Consider the following 21,091-nt stretch of genomic DNA (forward strand, 5'->3'; position numbering starts at 1 on the left):
GAAGACCGCATTCAGTGAGTACAATTTTGAGAATGGCTTTTGCACCAAATGGAAATAATGAAGGTTTCCACGAATAAGGCTTTCAGGAACACTTTGGCATAAACCAGTGGGCTGGAATCATGGGAGGAGCACCTTTGGCTCCTTACCTATTGCCGGACTTGTTGAATGTGTCCCTGTATCATATGTTTCTTTTCAATACTTTGTCTGATGCTAATAGCATTCCACTTGGTGTCTGGTGACAGCTATGATTTCAGCATGGTGCACTGATGGAATGAATGTGCATAACTATTTAAATGAAACAAACAATGGAAAATCTAGGGTGGAATGTAACAATATATGAAAAATATAGCTGCTACACACTATATAGTGGAGATGCTGAGTCGCAGAAAGGCACAACAAAATTACTGTCAGAAAGTTCTGGCTCTAGCTGCCAGAGACTGTGGTTAAGTGTGTGTTAGTTGCATTTGCATTAGTGTGTGCATGTGTGTGTGTTGTCTACTTTTGACAAAGGCCTTGGCCAAAAGCTAACTTTCCAACAGTCTTTTTGTTGTGCCTTTCTGTAACTTAGCATCTCCTCTAGATGATGAGTAGCAACTATCCTTTTCATATATTGTAACTATTTAAATGAAGTATTTCCAGGGAAGGGGATTGGACACAGAGGTCCAAAATTCTGGCCTCCATGTTCCCAGACTTTAATCCACAGATTTTTGTTTGTGGATGCACTTAAAGTAACAGGTTTTTGGTAATCCTCCCATGGATGTACACAAACTAATAGCTTGCATGCATGTCACTTTGGCAATGGTGGATGAAGTTATGCTGCATGGGGTCCAGAAAAGTTTTTGCAGATGCTAAGTGGTCACTTTGAGCATCTTCTCTAAAGTGATGTTGCTCATACATGTATTTACTGCTTCTGTGAAGATAAGCCTGGACGTCAGATGTACAAAACAGAATTATTGTGCGTAGCATAATGTGCAATCTAGTGTAGCCAGCCTATTGCGTTTTTTGTACCTCACTGGATACAGACCAATGTTACTTTATCCATTGTTATTTTCTACTGGCTTTATGTCATGGACAAAACAAAGTGTTTACATCTCTAAGAAGTTCATGTATTGCCTTAATGTTTAAAAAGAAGTTGAAGGAGATATCAAGGTGGTAAGGTAATGACCACGGTTCTCTCTTCTAATCATCAATACTTTTATTACACGACAAACTTACAGGTCGAAGCCTAGGCGGGAACTGAGGTCCCAGAAGTATACAAAACAAAGATCAACTCAAAGACATAATACACATATGATGTTCTGGCCTATCGATCCGTGGATCAACGCCACATAGCCCCCCCCCCCCCCCCCCATGCAGTATGGAGTACGTACCCGATGGTGGTGGTGGGGGGGGGGGGGGTTGGTGAGAGTTTAAGTGGGTTACAGTGAGTTCCTCCATGTCTAATGGCACGGGCCGTGTGGGAGAAGAGCATGGAGCAAATCCTGGAATGCTGATGCTGAAGTCTTAAAGCGACATCGGCAGTCATAGTCGTTCGTTGGCCGGTGCAGGAGCACTGGTGTGGAAGGGTGTCGCCGGCAGGGAACCTAATGATCACCTTTCCACTTGGCTAATGTAAGCATGTAGGTTGCCACATGTAGCTCTTCGAGAGATTTTGAAATGCTTCACTACATGTTGTGACACACCATATAACAAGTTACACAAATCATCACACACAAGCAGCACTAATGCGGTATCACCACTAACAATGACAGATAAACCACAAATGTCATTAGGATGAACGTGGGTAGAGAGCTCGTAAGTGACGCCTGCTAACGGAGAGGTATGCTGAGCCAGTGGGGTGGGAAAACCGTAGCACGGTGAGGGCGGTGTGCTGCGAGTAGATGGGTGAGTGTCAGACGGTGAGGTCTGAGTGGGCATGGCTGGGGGCAGAGATGTCAGTCGAGGTGGAAGTACAGAGGCAAAGAAGTTGTTGAAAGACAGGTGAGGTATGAGCGGCGGCAACTTGAAATTAGCGGAGGTTGAGGCCTGACGGATATCAAGAAGAGAGGATATATTGAAGGGCGAGTTCCCATCTCCAGAGTTCGGATAGGTTGGTGTTGGTGGGAAGTATCCAGATAACTCGGACGGTGTAACACTGTGCCAAGATGTGCTGGCCATGCACCAAGGCATGTTTAGCCACACAGTGATCCTCATTACCAACAAACACTGTCTGCCTGTGTCCATTCATGCGAATGGACAGTTTGTTGCTGGTCATTCCCACACAGAAAGCGTCACAGTGCAGGCAGGTCAGTTGGTAAATCACGTGGGTGCTTTCACACGTGGCTCTCCCTTTGATCGTGTACACCTTCTGGGTTACAGGACTGGAGTAGGTGGTGGTGGGAGGGTGCATAGGACAGGTTTTACACCGGGGGCGGCTGCAAGGGTAGGAGCCAGAGGGTAGGGAAAGTGGTTTGGGGATTTCATAGGGGTGAACCAAGAGGTTACGAAGGTTAGGTGGACGGCGGAAAGACACTCTGGTGGAGTGGGGAGGATTTCATGAAGGATGGATCTCATTTCGGGGCAGGATTTTAGGAAGTCGTATCCCTGCTGGAGAGCCACATTCAGAGTCTGATCCAGTCCTAGTATTATTTTCTGGTGTTGTGCTAACCGTTACTGTGAATTGTCTATTACTGACTTAGTTAAGAGTGTGGCAGGAGTGAACCACTTCAAGGGTTTTGTGGGCAAACTTTACGTGTGTTATCACACTTCACCTAAGAATGCTAGGGAACTGCATTCTGATATGCAGAAAGAAAACTGGCAAAACATATATGAGACTCAAACTGTAGACAGCAAATATGGAGCATTCCTCAACATTTTCTGCTGTTATTACAGAAAGTCCTCCAACTGGATCACCCCAGGGATTATCAGGTCATCTCAAAGGAAAAGAAAACTTGTCTCTGTCAGCAAAACTGATCTAAGCAATAGTGAAGAATTTAAGAAATACTTTACTTCATGGAAAAAGGTAATTAGGAGCATAATTACTGCAATGAAAAGGCTACAAAATGATTATCTTCTCAAAAAAACCATCGAATAAAAGAAAATGTATGTGGCAAATAATGTGACACTGGTAGGGGAAAACAACAAGCTAGTGACATTAATCTAAAAGTAAATGGAAAATCATTAGTCAGTAAAAAAGAAACTGCTACTTCACAAAGCAGTTGAAAACCTGACTAATCACCTCAAGAACAACCATCTCTCAAAATTAGAACCAAATTTGTGCCCTGACACACTATTCTTAATGCCAACATCAGAAACAGAAATAGAAAGAATAATTAATAGCAAAATAGAGAAAAATATCATCTGCTGGGCAAGACCAGATACCATGCTTTCTCCTTCACAGTTGCAGTAACCGTATTAGTAAACCATTGGCTTACATAATAAACATTTCGGATTGGCACATTTGCTAGTAAGCTCAAAATTGCAAAAGTCGTACCTTTTTATCATACCTTATTATAAGAAGGAGAGTAAAGAAATCCTAGCATCTGCAAACCTATGGCAGTGCTCTCTATATTTAGTAATGTGTTTGAATACATAATGGCCATCAGATTTAATTCATTTCTCTAAATATTATAATTTCCTTGCCTGCTGTTTGTAAAGAGACTTTAGTAAAAATTGTGTAGAAATACTGTATGATATTCATGTTGTATATGTAAAACTGAACAATGTCATGTTGTATATGTTGTGATATGCATTTCTGTATTGTCTTATCCCATGTAATTTTTTTTCTTTTATATTGACTTATCCCATATCAGCTGTGCAAGTTTCTCTACTGATTTGATCCAGTGGACAAGTAATAAATAAATAGATAAACAGAACTACAGGCTTGTCCAGTGAGTAGATCTTCAGCTTCTTCAAACTGACAGAATTTGAAGCCCTCATCCATCACTTTCAGGAAGCAAAAGAATGCAGTAAAAGAAGCAAAATTAACTCTGTGTGAGTTTATTCTTGATTTGGGCCTTATATGTGATGCTAGTGAACTAAGTCTAGGTCTGGAACTTGTACAAGGTACAGAGGAAGATAATGAGTACAGTCTACTTTTTTGAAGAAAGAACTGAAAATTCTAGTCCATACTGCAGTATCTCTCTACAAAGTAAGACGTCCATGAAGTTCAAAAGGACTGAACTCTACAAATATTAAAGACATTGCCTTGAAATTATTTCATCTGAGTTTTATAAAAGACTGTAAGAAGCTGTTGGAAAGTTTGCTTCAAGCAGATGATGCTGATTTGCCCGAGTGTGCCAAGATTGTAGGTACCAGGTATTGGCCATAAAGTCCTGGGAAGCCATTTACATTTGCTGAAGACAAAATTAGGGAGTTAGCCTGCAAATCTTGCTTAAAGGAAAGAGACGGCATTCATGATTTTCGGGAATATGTCCAAGAAAATAAACCACCAGATATGCTTCTTCCTCTGAAGCACACTTTGGGAACAATTGCAATATCTTTAAGTGAATGTAATAGGGGTTTCTCCAAAATGAATCTTACTGTTACTCAACCTAGGTCATCTATGCTCGTATGGATAACCTCTGCAGTACTCTTCATCGGGATGATAGGGCCTCCTCTCGGTCAGTTCAAACTAACAAGAACATAGAATGATGGCTGCTCCAAGCTCATCATTCTGCAGTTGACATAAAAAACAAGAAGTGGTCTAGAAACAATGAGTGTACAGTGCAGTATACTTTAAAACTTTAAAAATTATAGAGGTTGCTGGAATGAAATCTTTGTGAGAACCAGTTAGTGTAACATTTATCTGTGTCTAAATAAGATGATAAACTGTTTCCCAGAATTTTACAAATAAGTCTATGTTGCATGAATCAAACAATGGAAAAAAGCAGGATTGAATGTAACAATATTATGAAAAGGAAAGTTGCTACTTTCCATGTAATGGAGATGCTGAGCCACAGATAGACACAACAAGAAGACTGTCACAAATAAGCTTTTGAACAGCAAGGCCTTCATCAAAAACAGATGATGACATGGACACACACTAATGCAAATGCTACCCACATACACAGGACTGCAGTCTCTGGCAACTGAAATCACATTGCAAGCAGCAGTACCAGTCATGATGGAGGTAGTGACTGGGTGGGGTAAGCAGGAGGCTTGGGCAGGCAGGGGAAGGGATATTAGGGTATGTGTGGGGGACAGTGAAGCGCTGCTGGGGAGTGCGCAGGGACAAGGTGGAGAGAGGGTAAGCAGCTAGGTGTGTTGATAGAGTACAGAAGGAGGTGAGTGGCGGGGATGGGGGGGGGGGGGGGGGGGTGGAGGGAGGGAAGAGAGAGAGGAAAAGGAGATAAGTGAAAATACTGGATCTGTGTTGGAATCAAGGCTATGTAGTGCTGGAATGGGAACAGGGAAGGGGCTGGATGGATGAGGACAATGACTACCAAAGGTTAAAGACTTGTGGCTCCTCTGGCATAGAGTGCTCTATCTTTGACTGTGATCTCTTTGGATTGCTTTTGTGCTATACTCTCTTGGCATGCAATTTTTGTACTGCCATGTTGTTCTTGCTTACTTCAGTGTCTAATAAATGCATTTACAGTATCTAAAGTGTGTTATTACTGACTTACGATACGTGATAACCACAGTGGTGACCCTGACATCATTGTCGCATGTTTGTGAGTTGTCTTGTGCTTCTCTTCATCATTACCAGACTTCGTGTGCCAGCCCACATTGTCTTTGAAACAGTGGATCTTCCAATGTTGTTCAGTGCTAGTGCTACGCATCCTGTTAACTCTGCTTGTGACCACAAGTGGTCAAGTGTACCTAATGTGCATTTGGCTAAAAGTGAACAATTACCTAAGCCCGGCAATGCCGGTGGACACTTAAATTTAACCAGCTCAGCATGTCCACCGTCAAGTGGGACTACGCAGCAATGGCCACTACATGGATAGTGCAATCTGCCTAGTGACATCACGCATGATAACCCAGTTAAGGACATTGTGGTTTACCCCTCAGCTACGCAATGTCCTTCGGTTTGGTTTGATTTGCCACCGAACTGTGATTTGAACATTTTGAACATTCCAATGCATGGAGTTGCACATTCTTATATACTTAGTGTCACAATTCCCCCCCCCCCCCCCCCCCCCCTTCCCTGTGCCGCCTCCCTCAATCTCGTCAACACCAGTTTCCACCACCGTCACTCTGTGGTTACACCACAATTGCCTTCCGTCCACTTTCATAATGGCACCAGCCTTTCCACCTACACTGGTTACCGGGTCAGCCCCCCTGTGGCTGCACTACGACCGCCTTCTGCCCGCTGTTGCAACGGCCCCAGCCATTACACCCGCACTGTGTTCGTCGTCTGGCCTGCAGGTAGGACACACCTCCAGGCCACCGCACTCTGCCACGCATCTGGTTCTACTGTTCCGTGCCTTTACACGTGCTCACTCCTCGCTGCGTGCTACATTCAGCCATCCCCCTAAGCAGACCTTGGGAAACGCACTGTCCATCCCTACTGCAACCCTGGTGTTGGGGGCTTCCGCTCTGCATGTATGGATCTTCATCTGGCAGTGCTGCATCAACATGTGATACCCGGCAGGTTTCCTAAGCTGCCTGCTTTGCATAAAGGTAACCCTAAGACTTGGTATGCATTAGTGGATCACCTACTGGATACCCACGGTATTTCATACGACGATGCACATTCTGGTGCCTGGTGAGTCACCTCCACACTCATCCAGACCTCATCAGCGATTTGCTTCACTCACCACCCAACTTGCACAAGTATTTGATGGCAAAAGCACTGCTCATCAAGCACTTTTCTTGCATCCCAGTGAACGCCATCCAACACATTATTCATGACAAGCACCTTGACGACCACACACTTTTGCAACTTTGGCTGCACATCCGTGCATTAATTGATGATCAGGCATGACCTGACACCGCACTTTTGACATTGTGGATGGTCAAAATGCCTTCAGAGCCACAACTTCTATTGCTGTCTTATGTCACCAACCCACTCGAGTCTTGCTTATGCATGGCTTATCAAGCTTATGCTATCATTCGTCACCGACACTGCCAGTCATGGGTGACGCCTCCATCAACATCAGTTGGAATGCCTGCACCTTCTCTGCTGGCAGAGGCCAACATGTTCACCTCAGCTCCTCAGCTGCCTGTCAGGATCTGCCACCTAGTGACCTACTGCCTCCTGACAGAAGCCGACCTCACCTGAGCAGCCACCAGCCAGCTGTGGCCCCCTTCCACTCCACACCACCTTGCCTCCAAGCTTATCCGCTATGCTGGTACCCTGCTACTTATCAGGATGCTTCACGCAACTGTCGCGTGTCTTGTGCCTACCCAAACGATTTTGGTGGACACATTTAGGCGACACGGCCCACTACGATCCTTCACAGTGCCTACTGTTTGACGCCGCACCACTCGCTCCAGCGGCGCGATGCCTCTACGTCACTGACTGGTCATCGGGCACTCAGTTCCTCATCAACACTGCCGCTGATGTCAGTGTTATATGGCCAAGCAAGCAGGCAACAAGCTTTCACCTGCTAACCTCACTTTGATCACAGCAAATCACCCTCCTATCGAGGTCCTTGGCTCCATTGAGATGTCACTTCACCTATCACCAGTCCACAACTTCCCTTGGACTTTCCACATCGCCGATGTGGATGAGCATGTGATTGGGCTGGATTTTCTACACCCATTATGAACTTTCACCTGACCTCCAGGCCACCGCACTCTGCCACGCATCAGGTTCTACTGTTCTGTGCTCGAACGAGTCCAGCACGACTCTGCTCTCCACCTCCTTGGCTACACTTTCCACATGTGCATCTCTTCTTGAGCTTATTACTACACAGCTCTCTGATTTGTTGGATGTATGCACACAGATCAACGAACTCCACACCCAGAATGATGCATTATGCACCTACATTGCCTGCGCGTCTGCTGCACTGTCACATGCATGGCGCACAATACATCGCCTATCTGCAGCACCACAGCAAGGTGAACCAACACATTCAACTACTGCGTCTTCTCACCACATTGCTCCTGTGTGGAGGAGCATTCCACTGACTGCTGCCGCTTCCGCATCGCTGCAGACAAATCTCCAAGACGCATCTGTTCACACTACTCGGGATTCCTCACATCGCTTGGCTTCTGCACCACACCTTCCTTCGTCGACTACAGTGACGCCCCAGCCATTCTGCCCTGACCCGGCAAGGTCAGTGAACTGCCATTGCATCTGGACCCCTTTTTGCCCCCCCTCACTCCCCCCCCCCCCCCTTGCGGGTCTCCCTTCACAGGTATTGGCTATCAGTACATTATAAGGCTAGGTGCCTTAATGCTTCCAAACTTCTGTGTGCAAAAGAAATTCAGGATTTGTTGGCTTCAGGGATGCTCCGCCCCTCCAATGGCAACTGGTCTTCACCTATCCACCTTGTTCCTAAAAAGATAGGTCCTTATGCATGTGTGGGGACTACAGGTCCCTTAATGCTCGCACAATTATCGATAACTATCCAGTTCCTCGTATCCAGGATTTCATGCAATTACTACATGGTTCAAAGTTATTCTCTGTTTTAGATTGTTCCAAGGCATACCATCAAATCCCTATGCATCCACTAGATATTCCAAAGATGGCCATCATCACATCCCTTCGGCCCGTTTGAATATTGTTACATGCCTTACGGATTGAAAAATGCTGCGCAGATGTGGCAGCAGTCATTGACTCCATTTTGCTATCTCTGCCATTTGCTTACACTTTTAGATGACAACTGATCTTTTCCTCCTCTGCTGAGGAGCATCAAGCCCACCTCAATGTGTCCATTTGGTCCTCACTGCCAACAGCATGGCGATCAACCATGATAAATCTCAACTCTGTTCCATATCAGTTACGTTCCTAGGCCATACTGTCTCTGCCGGTGTCCTCTGACTGACAGATTCTTGTGTCAAAACCATACTTGATCTCCCTCTTCCTGAAGATTATGCTCAACTCCGTTGTTTTTTGGGTATGGCAAACTTTTATTGCAGCCATATCCCTCAGGCTGCCTCCGTCCAATTGGCCCTCACCGACACCCTCTCGAGCAAAAACACCATGGGGAAACGGAAGTTGGACTGGACCAAACCCATGCTCAACACATTTGATAAACTTAAAACTGCCCTCGCCAATACTATCAAACTTGCCCACCCAGACCCTTAGGCCCATGTTTCGATCATGACTGATGCCAGTGACTCAGCTGTGGGTGCTGTTTTACAACAGCACACTGCTGACTCCACCCAACCACACCGCTTCTTTTCTAAGAAACTGACTAAGAACCAGTGGGGTCGGCTTTCGACCTTAAGCTTCTCGTGGTGTACAAGGTGAGTAAACACTTCTGTAGTGACCTCAAGGGGCAACCTTACATGATCTACTCAGATCACAGGCCTCTTGTGGATGCTGTTCGTAACCCGGCTAAAGACCTTCTGCCGAGACGTTTCCACCATATGGACTATATCTGTCAGCATTCTTCCAATGCATGCTTTATTCGCGGCACAGAGAATGTTGTGGCAGACTACCTATCTTGCATCTGCTTGCTAACCACACCATTGCACTTGGATGAGCTCACCCAACTTCAGACCGAAGACATCGATACACAGCAATTAGTTTCAGACAACGAGTCATCAATCACTGTCCAACCTCATGTCCTGCACAGGTTGACAACCCCAGTCCGTTGCGACATCTCTACGAGCACTCCTCATCCCTTGGTACCCTCCACTTTTCGGTGCAGGGTTTTTAATGCTCTGCACAACTTGGCCCACCGGCTGCTGTGGCCAAGCGGTACTAGGCACTTCAGTCTGGAACCGCGCTGCTCCTACAGTCACAGGTTCGAATCCTGCCTCCGGCATGGATATGTTTGATGTCCTTAGGTTAATTAGGTTTGAGTAGTTCTAAGTCTAGGGGACTGACGACCTCAGATGTTAAGTCCCATAGTACTTAGAGCCATTTGAACCATTTGAACAACTTGGCCCACCCTGGAACGTAGGCCACGACAAGGCTGGTTACTGAACACTTCGTCCGGCGTGGTGTGAAGTATGACTGCTGCACTTGGACATTCGTGTGTATCCCATACCAGCATAGCAAGGTCAGCAGGCATGATCCACCTTTGTTAGGCAAGTCTGACGTTCCAAGAGGCCGCCTTCGGCGTATCCACATTGACTATTTTATGTTGACTATGCTACAAATATAGCACCATTCTTATCTGTCATCTATCAGGGATCATTGGGACAGCAGAAAGTTCCACAGGACTGTAAGAAGGCCCAGGTCATAGCAATCTATAAAAAGGGTAGAAAATTGGATGCACATAATTGAGCTGCTCGGGGGAACAAAATGGTAAGTGTCAAAATCACAGTTTCGAGATACAGCGCATTTAAAGTTTCAGTTAATCTGCAAATCTGAATAATTTTGTTTGAACAGTCCTTTTATTCTGTAGTGATTCTAACATCTATCTTCTACTATACAGACTTAATTCAAACTCAGAACTGACTAAAACAAATGAAATATACAAAAATTATTACATTACCAAACACCATTAACAACACACAGTGATAGAACATTACATATTAAATTTTACAGTAAGTCTTCAATACTTTACTGAAACTGCAAAATCATTCATCACTTTCATTACTAATGTCTTTTTCATCTAAAGCTGTTGGCTTTAGTGACAGGAAAGATCCATTGTGGACAGGAGGTATGTAATTTAGGAGCGACAGGACGTCAGCAACTTTCTCCTCTTCAATAAGCCTGGCCCATTGTATTTAAGTTGAAGCGTAGGAACTGGTCCTTGCCTTCCACGTTTCCTGAAGTCTATTTCATGCCAAATGTCATGACAAAAAGTCTCGCTGATAAATAAAGATGATGGATATTCGGAGGTCACCTTCCACCTACATACTTCCTTAGGTTGACATCTCAATCATCAAATGTCTTCTTTCTGAAGACAAACGCTTCTTTAGAGTGTCGTATTTGATAGAAATCCTCTCTTTTCATATTATATACAAGCCGACTTCTTGATGGCCTTGCACCACTGATCTGGACTGTACACATCTTCTACTTGTCGGCGAGCGTAATTTTCAATTGTACTTCAGGGACATAATGGTATGTAAATGCACTTACCATTATGTTCGTAAAACGTACTAAAGACAGTATATTTACAAAATAACATACCTCTGAGTCATCTAAATCATTAGGAATGTATTCTGGATCCCTCTCAAAGATATTAGTATCATTGGAAGTATATTCCTCATCTTCTGCCATGTTCACTGTTGCCATAATCTCGGAGATGTTTTTACTTGCTGCCATTCTCTCTGTCACTTACCATTATGTTTCCGCAACAGACAGACAGTGGCGCTTACCATTAAGCTCCTCCCTTGCATCTGTTGAGTGAATTTAGAACTACTAGTAAGTTTACTGCATTGTGCATCCCGCAGGTGGTGTCATTAGCCATCTACTGCAAAATACACGGCGATGGCGCTTACCATTGTGTTCCCCCCGAGCAGCTCAATTACTGGCCAGTTTCACTGACATCGATTTGCTGTAGAATCATGGAACATATTTTGAGTTCAGGCATAATGACCTTTCTAGACTCTGAGAAGCTCATCTGCAGAAACCAGCATGGTTTTAGGAAGCAGCAGTCATGCGAGACACAGCTGGCTCTCTTTGTGTATGGTATACAACAGGCTCTAGATACCAGCTCCCAGGTTGATGCCATATTTCTTGACTTTCGAAAGGTATTCGACTCAGTTCTGCACTGTCACATGCTACAGAAAGTATGCACTTATGGTCTATCTGATGACATATGAGGTTGGATAGAAAGTTTTCTAACAGAAAAGGACAGTATGTTGTCCTGAATGGGGTGACTTCAACAGAAACAAGCGTTACTTCAGGTGTGCCCCAGGGCAGCGTAATAGGTTCCTCTGCTTTTTACGATTTACGTAAACGATCTGGTTGATGGTATTGACAGTGGCCTTACACTGTTTGCCGATGATCCTGTAGTCTACAGGAAAGTAGTATCACACGAAAGTTGTGAACAAATCAATGAAGATTTGCAGAAAATAAATGCATGGTGTAATGACTATCAGTTATCTCTCAATATTAGTAAGTGTAACCTACTGCGTATAACAAGGCGAAAATCCCCATTAATGTACAAGTACAAAATAAATGCCCCGTCTTTGGAAGTGGTAACATCCGTCAAGTATCTGGTTGTGACTATTTGAAATGATCTCAAATAGAATGATCAGATGACACAAGTAATGGGTAAGGTGAACTCTAGATTGCGCTTTATTGGTAGAATCCTGAAGTGATGCAGTCATTCAACAGTCCTTACAATATGTTAGTTCACCCAGTCTTGGAGTATTGTTCGTCTGTATGGGACCCTTACCAGTTGGGCCTGATTCAAGAGATTGAGAAGGTCCAAAGAAGAGTGGCAAGATTCGTGACTGGTACATTTAGCCATCGTGAGAGCATTAAAAAACTCCTAGAAAGTTTGAAGTGGGACACACTTGCAGATAGACGGCATGCTAAACAGAACGGGCTCTTCACTAAATTCCAAAATCTGATCTTCACCGAGGATTTACAGCATACATTATTACCACCAATTTTCAAATCATGCAATGATCATTATTTAACGATAAGGGAAATAAGAGATCGTATTGAGGCGTTCAGACAGTCGTTTTTTCTTCGCGCGATCCGTGAGTGGAACAGAGGGGGGAGAAAATGACTTTGGCGTGAATTGTGTCCTCCACCACACACCGCTTGGTGGCTAGTGGAGTGTATATGCAGATGTAGATGTAGACGTGGTTGGTCCACTCCCCTTTCCAAGGGGTACAGATACATATCATCGATCATTAACTGCTTAACCCACTGGGTCGAGGCAGTCCCTCTCATCGACATCACAGCCGAGACCATTGCTCACTCTTTCCTATCTGCATGGTTTGCACAGTACGGCTGTCGTCTTTCCCTCATGACTGATCAGGGATGACAGTTTGAATCCATGCTCTTTGCTTGACTGTGCGAGCTCTGCAGTGTCTCTAAATTCCACACCACAGCCTACCACCCACAGGTGAAAGGCATGGTCGAACGGTGGCACTGAACTCTCAAGGCCGCACTTATGTGCCATGGTGCGTTATGGTCCGAGGCCCTTCCTTGGGTCTTGCTCGGCATCTGCTCAGCCCATAAAGAGGACTTGAACACATCGCTGGCTGAGATTCTCTATGGAGAGCCCTTCCTCCTCCCAGCAGAGTTCGTGGAGGATGCACCGTCGGCTGATGCTATGGTTCTTCCAAGCCTTGTTGAATGGGTTCGTGCGCACATCACTCACCTGTGCACCCCCCCACTACGCCCTCATTCCATGAAACCAGTGTTCGTCTACAAGGACCTTGCATCATGTGAATTTGTGATGCTGTGCAATGGCTCCTTGTGAGTGGCCTTGCAGCCACCTTATTTGGGCCCCCACCACCTGTTATTTCGCGGCATGAATATGTTCGTAATTCATCTAAATGGATGACCACAGACTGTGTCCATTAACTGCTTGAAACTGTCGTGGTACTTCTCCTATCTGCATTCCATCACTTCTGATCTGACTGCTGCTCCACCTCCTGACATTGCAGACCTGACTTCGAACAATGTCCCACAGCCTACTACGCAGCAGTTGGCCACACGGGACTCATGCAACACAATTTTCGATGTGCTTCTTCTCATGCCAGCCTCTGTCTTCAACCGCCACGCTGGCACGACGATTATGAGTTTGAGTGAGGTAGCTTCCCTCCGGAGCTGGGGGGGGGGTCTGAGGTTCTCAGTGGCGCCTCTGGCATAGAGCGCCCTATCTTTGACTATGATCTCTTCGGACTGCTTTTGTGCTAAGCTCTCTCACCGCACAACTTTTGGCCTGCCATGTTGTTCACACTTATTTCAGTGTCTAATAAATCCATTTATGACATCTAAAGTGTGTTATTACGAACCTATGATAAGTGATAACCACAGAGTAATTGGTAGTACATAATATTTCATACTATCTGTAGTTTATATTTTTCATTGAAAATTATTTTTAGCAACCAGTTACAATAGTAACAGATACATAATGACAGAAATGCTGCCAGCTGCCATACCACCACCCTCCTGCTTCTTTAGGTATGGTATGACACTTACTTCATCTTAGGTTGTGTTTTTCTTGGTCTTTCTTCCTTCATTTCATTTCCTCATTCAGTATTTTACTTTTCCCTGTTGACAACTGTCACATAACGTAATAGAAGTTCATGTCTCCAAATGTACCTTCTATACTACCCATGTGTAAAATTATGAGTGTAAAATAACCAAATTAACTGTTCTCTTATTATTTTTTTATAATATTGGGAATCTCAAATAACTAAGGTAAATGTTTTCTAAAATATCATTAGTTTTTGAATCAATAGATAACAAAATTCAGGATGGAATAATGACAATACAGGGTGATTCAAAAAGAATACCACAACTTTAGGAATTTAATACGCTGCAACGACAAAAGGCAGAGCTAAGCACTATCTGTCGGCGAATTAAGGGAGCTACAAGGTTTCATTTAGTTGTACATTTGTTCACTTGAGGCACTGTTGACTAGGCGTCAGCGTCAGTTGATGCTAAGATGGCGACCACTCAACAGAAAGCTTTTTGTGTTATTGAGTATGGCAGAAGTGAATCGACGACAGTTGTTCAGCGTGCATTTCAAACGAAGTATGGTGTTAAATCTCCTGATAGGTGGTGTATTAAACGTTGGTATAAACAGTTTACAGAGAATGGGTGTTTGTGCAAAGGGAAAAGTTCTGGACGGCCGAGAATGAGTGATGAAAATGTAGCACGCATCCAGCAAGCATTTGTTCACAGCCCAGGAAAATCGACTCGCAGAGCTAGCAGAGAGCTGCAAATTCCACAATCAACTGGATGGAGAGTCCTACGAAAAAGGTTAGTTATGAAACCGTATCGTCTGAAATTGGTTCAAGCACTGTCTGCAGCTGATAAGATTAAAAGAATCGATTTCTGTGATTTTTATCCTTGCTCAAATGGAAACAGATGAATCTTTCGTTTCAAAGATTGTGTGTAGTGATGAAGCAACTTTCCACACTAACGGGAAAGTCAATCGTGACAATGTCTGTATATGGGGCACGGAGAATCTGCGGGAAACAACTCAGTATGAACGTGACATGCCTAAGGTGAACGTTTTCTGTGCCATTTCAGCCAATAAAGTTTTTGGTCCCTTTTTCTTCAAAGGTGCTACTGTAACTGGACTACAGTATCTGGATATGTTAGAGAATTAGCTGTTCCCTCAGCTCGAACAAGAAGCACAACAATTCATATTTCAGCAGGATGGAGCGCCACCACATTGGCACTTATCTGTCCATAACTACCTGAACGTCAACTACCCGAGGCGATGGATCGGCTGCCAGGCAGCCCGTGACAGAGCACTTCATCACTGGCCTCCAAGAAGCCCTGATCTTACACCCTGTGATTTTTTCTTATGGGAGTATGTTAAGGATATGGTGTTTTGGCCACCTCTCCCAGCCACCATTGATGATTAGAAATGAGAAATAACAGCAGCTATCCAAACTGTTACGCCTGATATGCTATAGAGAGTGTGGAACGAGTTGGAGTATCAGGTTGATATTGCTCGAGTGTCCGGAGGGGGCCATATTGAACATCTCTGAACTTGAACTTGTTTTTGAGTGAAAAAAAAAAACCTTTTTAAATACTCTTTGTAATGATGTATAACAGAAGGTTATATTATGTTTCTTTCATTAAATACACATTTTTAAAGTTGTGGTATTCTTTTTGAACCACCCTGTATTATGAAAAGGAGAATTGAGTTGCTGTCAAGCACAACAAAAACACTTGCTACACATGTGAGCTTTCAACCAAAAGAGCTTCTTCTAAAGTAGAAAACTACTTTAGAAGAAAGCCTTTTGCCAAAAGCTCACATTTATAGCAGTCTTTTTAGATGATTTTTTTTTTTTCATTCTACAGTTGTAACCTTTGTTTTCTCACTAAAAAAAATAAAATCAGAAAACTTATGTCTTATTCCTAACTATGAGTACCACAACCTCCCCCTTCCACTTCCCAAATGAAAAGATGAAAAAAGAAAAAGAAAAACAACCAGTCAAAGCTCTCAGATCCTGCCTTGTTGACTTGCTATACTTCCTACATCCTCCAGTTAATTGACCACAGTCTTCCTTCATACATCCAAGACATATTCGCTCCCTTCGCCACATTATCTGTCCCATTACAATGAGACCCCTTGCTTGTCAGAGTGGATCAGTGTTCCTGTACACTGTCTCCCATTTGCATAGTCTTGCCAGTGTGGTATCTTTTCCCATGTCCTCCTTGCATCAGTCTCGTTTCCTCTTACCAAATACTCCTGGTCACCCATTATTATAGATTAGGATTCAATTAAATTAGATTCAGTTTTCGTTCCATAGTCCCAAAAATCAGATGATTCTCCTGGCTGTGGAACATATCAGAAAGTATAACATAAAAAACATACTACATTTGAATACAATACTCACTTTCCTGATCATTTGTCAGGATATTGTCAAAATATGTGAATACAGTACAGTAAACTGGAACTCTTAATATTTACAGATTTAATATACTGTCAGAATGAACACAGTTATGCACTTTTAATAAATTTATCAAACACAAAATACCTAATCTTGACTGTTGTGACCAAGTGCTGTCAAAATTGAACTCTAATGGACGTTTTTACATAAGCTGATCTAACAGCCCCTGTTGAGATATTCATCCATAGAGTAGAAGGTGTTGCCTACCAAGAAGTCTTTCAACTTCTGTTTAAACTGTGCTTTATCTGAAACCAAATTTTTAATGGTTGCTGGCAGTTTATTGAAAATGCATGTCCCTTAATATTGGATCCCTTTTTGTACCAAGGTAAGTGATTTTAGGTGTTTATGTAGATTGTTCTTATTCCTAGTATTGATACTATGTATTGACCTATTGGTTAGAAATAGAGTCATATGATTTCAACAAATTCCATTAAGGAATAAATATACTGAGAAGTAAAACATGGTGTTTTTGAATTTACACCATAAACGAGTCTTATTACAAGCTTTTCCTTGATTTGACAAGTTACCCCGAAATGTGATCCAATACAAAATAACAGAATGAAGGTAAGCAAAGTATGCAAGTTATATATTTTTATTTCCTCTGGACGCAAAACTTACAACAACAAAAAATTCGAGGTATCAACTAGCACACATTAACCATTTCTGGGTCACAAATAGGCTCAGCAATTAAAGCACTATAATGTTTGAAATTTTGCTACCAGACCTAACCGTGCCTTAAAACAGTTGGCAAGCATCTGATTGTGGCATACATAGGCCTCACTAAGGTATTTCTTATATCATTGTATGTTGTTCATTCTGAAATACTTTATAAAATTCCCAAAAACTTGTAGTCATATATACATACATACATCAAAAAAAAGTTTTGCATCAACCTGCTTCCCAGAACTCCTTAAGATAGACATTGACCCTGGATATTGTTATCACAGACACAGTCCCTTTGACTGTTCAGAGATGTCACTAAACCTGCCCAAAGATGTAAATAACCACGTGTGAGCAGCACCTATTAGATGGAGGGGTCCAACAGCCGATCAGTTCCAGTCATTTCACCAGGAAGGAGGTACATGGCTCGTGTTGTCTGTAGTTCAACTGTGCCTAGATGGCCAGTACTGCAGTTCGATCATGTCCACATTGTTACTTTGTGCCAGGAAGGGCTCTCAACAAGGGAAGTGTCCAGGAGTCTCAGAGTGGACCAAAGCGATGTTGTTCGGACATGGAAGAGATACAGAGAGACAGGAACTGTTGATGACATGCCTCACTCAGGCTGCCCACGTGCTACTACTGCAGTGAATGAGCACTACCTATGGAGGTTCCCTTATGTTTGAGATGGCATTATGTGGGGCCGACGTACGCCGCTGGTGGTCATGGAAGGCGCCGTAATGGCTGTATGGTATGTGAATGCCATCCTCCACCGATATCAGCAGCACATTGGCGAGGCATTCATCTTCATGGATGACATTTCACACCCCTGTCTTGCACATCTTGTGAATGACTTCCTTCAGTATAATGACATCGCTCGACTAGAGTGGCCACCATGTTCTCCAGACATGAACCCTGTTGAACATGCCTGGGATTGATTGAATAGGGCTGTTTGTGGGTGACATGACCCACCAACCACTCTGAGGGATCTACGCTGAATTTCCATTGAGGAGTGGGAGAATCTGGACCAACAGTGCCTTGATGAACTTGTGGATAGTATGCCATGATGAATACAGGAATGCGTCAATGCAAGAGGATGTGCTACTGGGTATTAAAGGTATCAGCGTGTACAGCAATCTGGACCACCATCTCTGAAGGTCTTGCTGTATGGTGGTACAACATGCAATGTGTGGCTTTCATGAGCAATAAAAATGGCAAAAATGATGTTTATGTTGATCTCTAGTCCAATTTTCTGTACAGGTTCCGGAACCCTCAGAACCAAGGTGACGCAAATTTTTTTTTTTTATTTGTGTACCTGACCTGTGACATCTGAAAGCCATTAGCATGGCATCATCTACCTGTAAGTTTTTGTTTGATAATGAAAATGAAATAGGTCACTAACTGCCATTTTTATAAAAATTTTGACCTGTTGGAGATACAATGACAACAAACTGTACTGAGAGAGAAATTAAAGAGACATAAAAAAAATTAGGCCATCATTCACATATTATGAGGGCATGCACAGTGATCCAGTTTCTCATCTTTAGCTACCCTTTCATGTAAGGTGAATAAAGACCACAGACAAATAAGTTACCTGACATTTTAGAGTGATATTCCTTCAAAATAATATGTAATTCTACTGACATTATATAGCAAATCTATGTAGAAAATTTTATGTTCAGAAAGTCTTTCACAGGATGTCCTATTATACATACTTAATAGCAGTTAAAAATTATTTTTACAGGAAATGAAATACATAGGCAACTTTTGCAAAAAGGAAATTTGCAATATTTAAATATGACTGTACCAGAGGCAATGGCTGCTGCAAAGAGCAAAATAAAGTTTATCACAGAATGGGTAAGTGTTACCTGCAGCATTTTATGTATTAAAGAAGTGCATTGTAAATACATTAACTAAAAGCCTATGAAAATAAAATAAGTAGTAATGTGTGTTTCACAGAGAAGCTATGTTTACCTACTTGACCTTGGAGCAAGTCTTTATGAACAGATGAATGACACATTGGCAGACTGGTTTAGGAATCCACCAGCTCGCAAGGGATCAGAGCTGTTTGTCATTCTTATTGCGGAAAATAGATCTGTATTATTTGTGTTTCAAAAAGACCAGAATAAGGTACTTTAACTTGCTTAATGCTGATATATAATGCTTATGAGTAGTTTAGGGAGTCCTCAATGTACCAAACTCTCAGTTATAAACCTTGATAAATAGTAAAAAAATAAACAAAGTAATAGACTTTTTTTAGTATGTGGGAAAATTTACTTTTTTATTTTTTCCAGGTTACACTTATTGACACACATCAACATCTGAACCATGGTGCTGTTATTGCTCAAGTGGAAACTCCTAATTTAGAGGCATTGTGTGCCTGGTATGCTGTACTGCTAAGAAAATGCTATGCAGCACGGCCTGAATGTTATGAACTGAGTTTTTTATATTTTAAGAGTTATGAGGCTGGTGAGATGACAGCTGGTTAGCAGCAAAAACACTTAATGCACATAAAAATTATTAGCATGGAAATAAAAACTAGTCACTGAATAAGACTTTACACTTTTTCTCAAACATATTATAAATGATGTGCTAAATAAAATTGATGGACTGATCTTCAAAATCTTCAATTTTGATTGACAGCTAAATGCAGACAAAACAATCACCACCATTCCCTCATTCCTGAGGATAATGAAGTTGGCAGACATGATTTAGCATCTCATCCTAGAGCTTCTATTGTTGTGGTAGCCATTTTTATATAGAAAGCACATTAGTCTCATCTGTCCCATCACATTCCTTCCACATGTAGAGGCTGTTTTCTCATCAAGGGTACGTTATATGATTTAATACTTTTTACACACTCTCTTTTCAATGTAATACATTATGACAAAGTAACTGTTATATTTAGAAAGGAGTTAAGGAAGCAATTTAATGTGTAGTTGACGCCTTGTGTCTTTGACAGGTACATAAACAAGACTGAAGCTTACACACACTCACTCACTCACTCACTCACACACACACACACACACACACACACACACACACACACTCACACTAATCTTTCCTACTGATAACCAAGGTTCACATTCAGCCCTTCTCGCACTAATTATAGACTATGTAACAAACATGACATTGTAAGATATGTATACTTAACAACTGTAATACTAATCAAAACAATCTGTACTTATGCTCATTCTGATGTTTCTAATAGGCTGCATGTAGGCAATTGATCAAAAATTTAATGTACCTGAAGTGTCAAAACAAATAGTGCTGCGTAAAAAAGAGTTGCTCTAAATTATCACAAAAATGTGATCTCTCAGGTTTTCTCCTTGTGACTGGTTAATGGTGTGTTTTCATAGCAACTTCCTAATACAGCTACTATACCAAGGTGAGCCTCTACCATCCCTTACAACCTTGTTCAGGAAATACTGGTCAAAGGCATATTGAACAATGACTCTGAATTTTGTCCATTCTTGCTCCATCTCGGCCTCAGAGCTCAATATTTGATGTTTACTACTCAGATACTTTGCAATTTGTTTCCTATACATTTATAAACAAAAATATTTTCCTGCCTATCTTAACATTCCTTGCAACACCTACATTCAATGGTTATAACATCCTTATGATCACTAAACCCCTTCTCTCCACTAACCAATTCAAAAAGCTTAAGTCTATTAGTTACTAAGGGGCCTGATTATGTCCTTGAATTTATAATTTCCATACATTATATGCTAGGTGTAGAAATACAGGTTCACTTAAAAAAATGAAGCTGGTATTGTTACGGAAGAATACCTTTTATGTATTGGAGAAACATTACAAATCTATACACTAATAACAA

The 21,091-nt window shown here is 42.4% G+C and overlaps 1 protein-coding gene across 3 annotated transcripts in view; it reads left to right on the forward strand.

Annotated features, from left to right (window-relative positions):
• LOC126335336 (uncharacterized) overlaps nucleotides 1-19,808 on the forward strand; it is a 206,969-nt gene extending 187,161 nt beyond the window's left edge. For all 3 annotated transcript variants that reach the window (XM_049998495.1, XM_049998498.1, XM_049998497.1), the window contains exons 4-6: nucleotides 18,998-19,110; nucleotides 19,213-19,383; nucleotides 19,548-19,808. In XM_049998495.1, the coding sequence (XP_049854452.1) occupies nucleotides 18,998-19,110; nucleotides 19,213-19,383; nucleotides 19,548-19,742 (479 nt within the window). In that variant the 3' untranslated portion in view covers nucleotides 19,743-19,808. The remainder of the gene's footprint in view (nucleotides 1-18,997; nucleotides 19,111-19,212; nucleotides 19,384-19,547) is intronic.
• The last annotated feature ends 1,283 nt before the right edge of the window (nucleotides 19,809-21,091 follow it).

The sequence above is a fragment of the Schistocerca gregaria genome, chromosome 2, assembly GCF_023897955.1.
Source record: "Schistocerca gregaria isolate iqSchGreg1 chromosome 2, iqSchGreg1.2, whole genome shotgun sequence".
Lineage (NCBI taxonomy): Eukaryota > Metazoa > Arthropoda > Insecta > Orthoptera > Acrididae > Schistocerca > Schistocerca gregaria.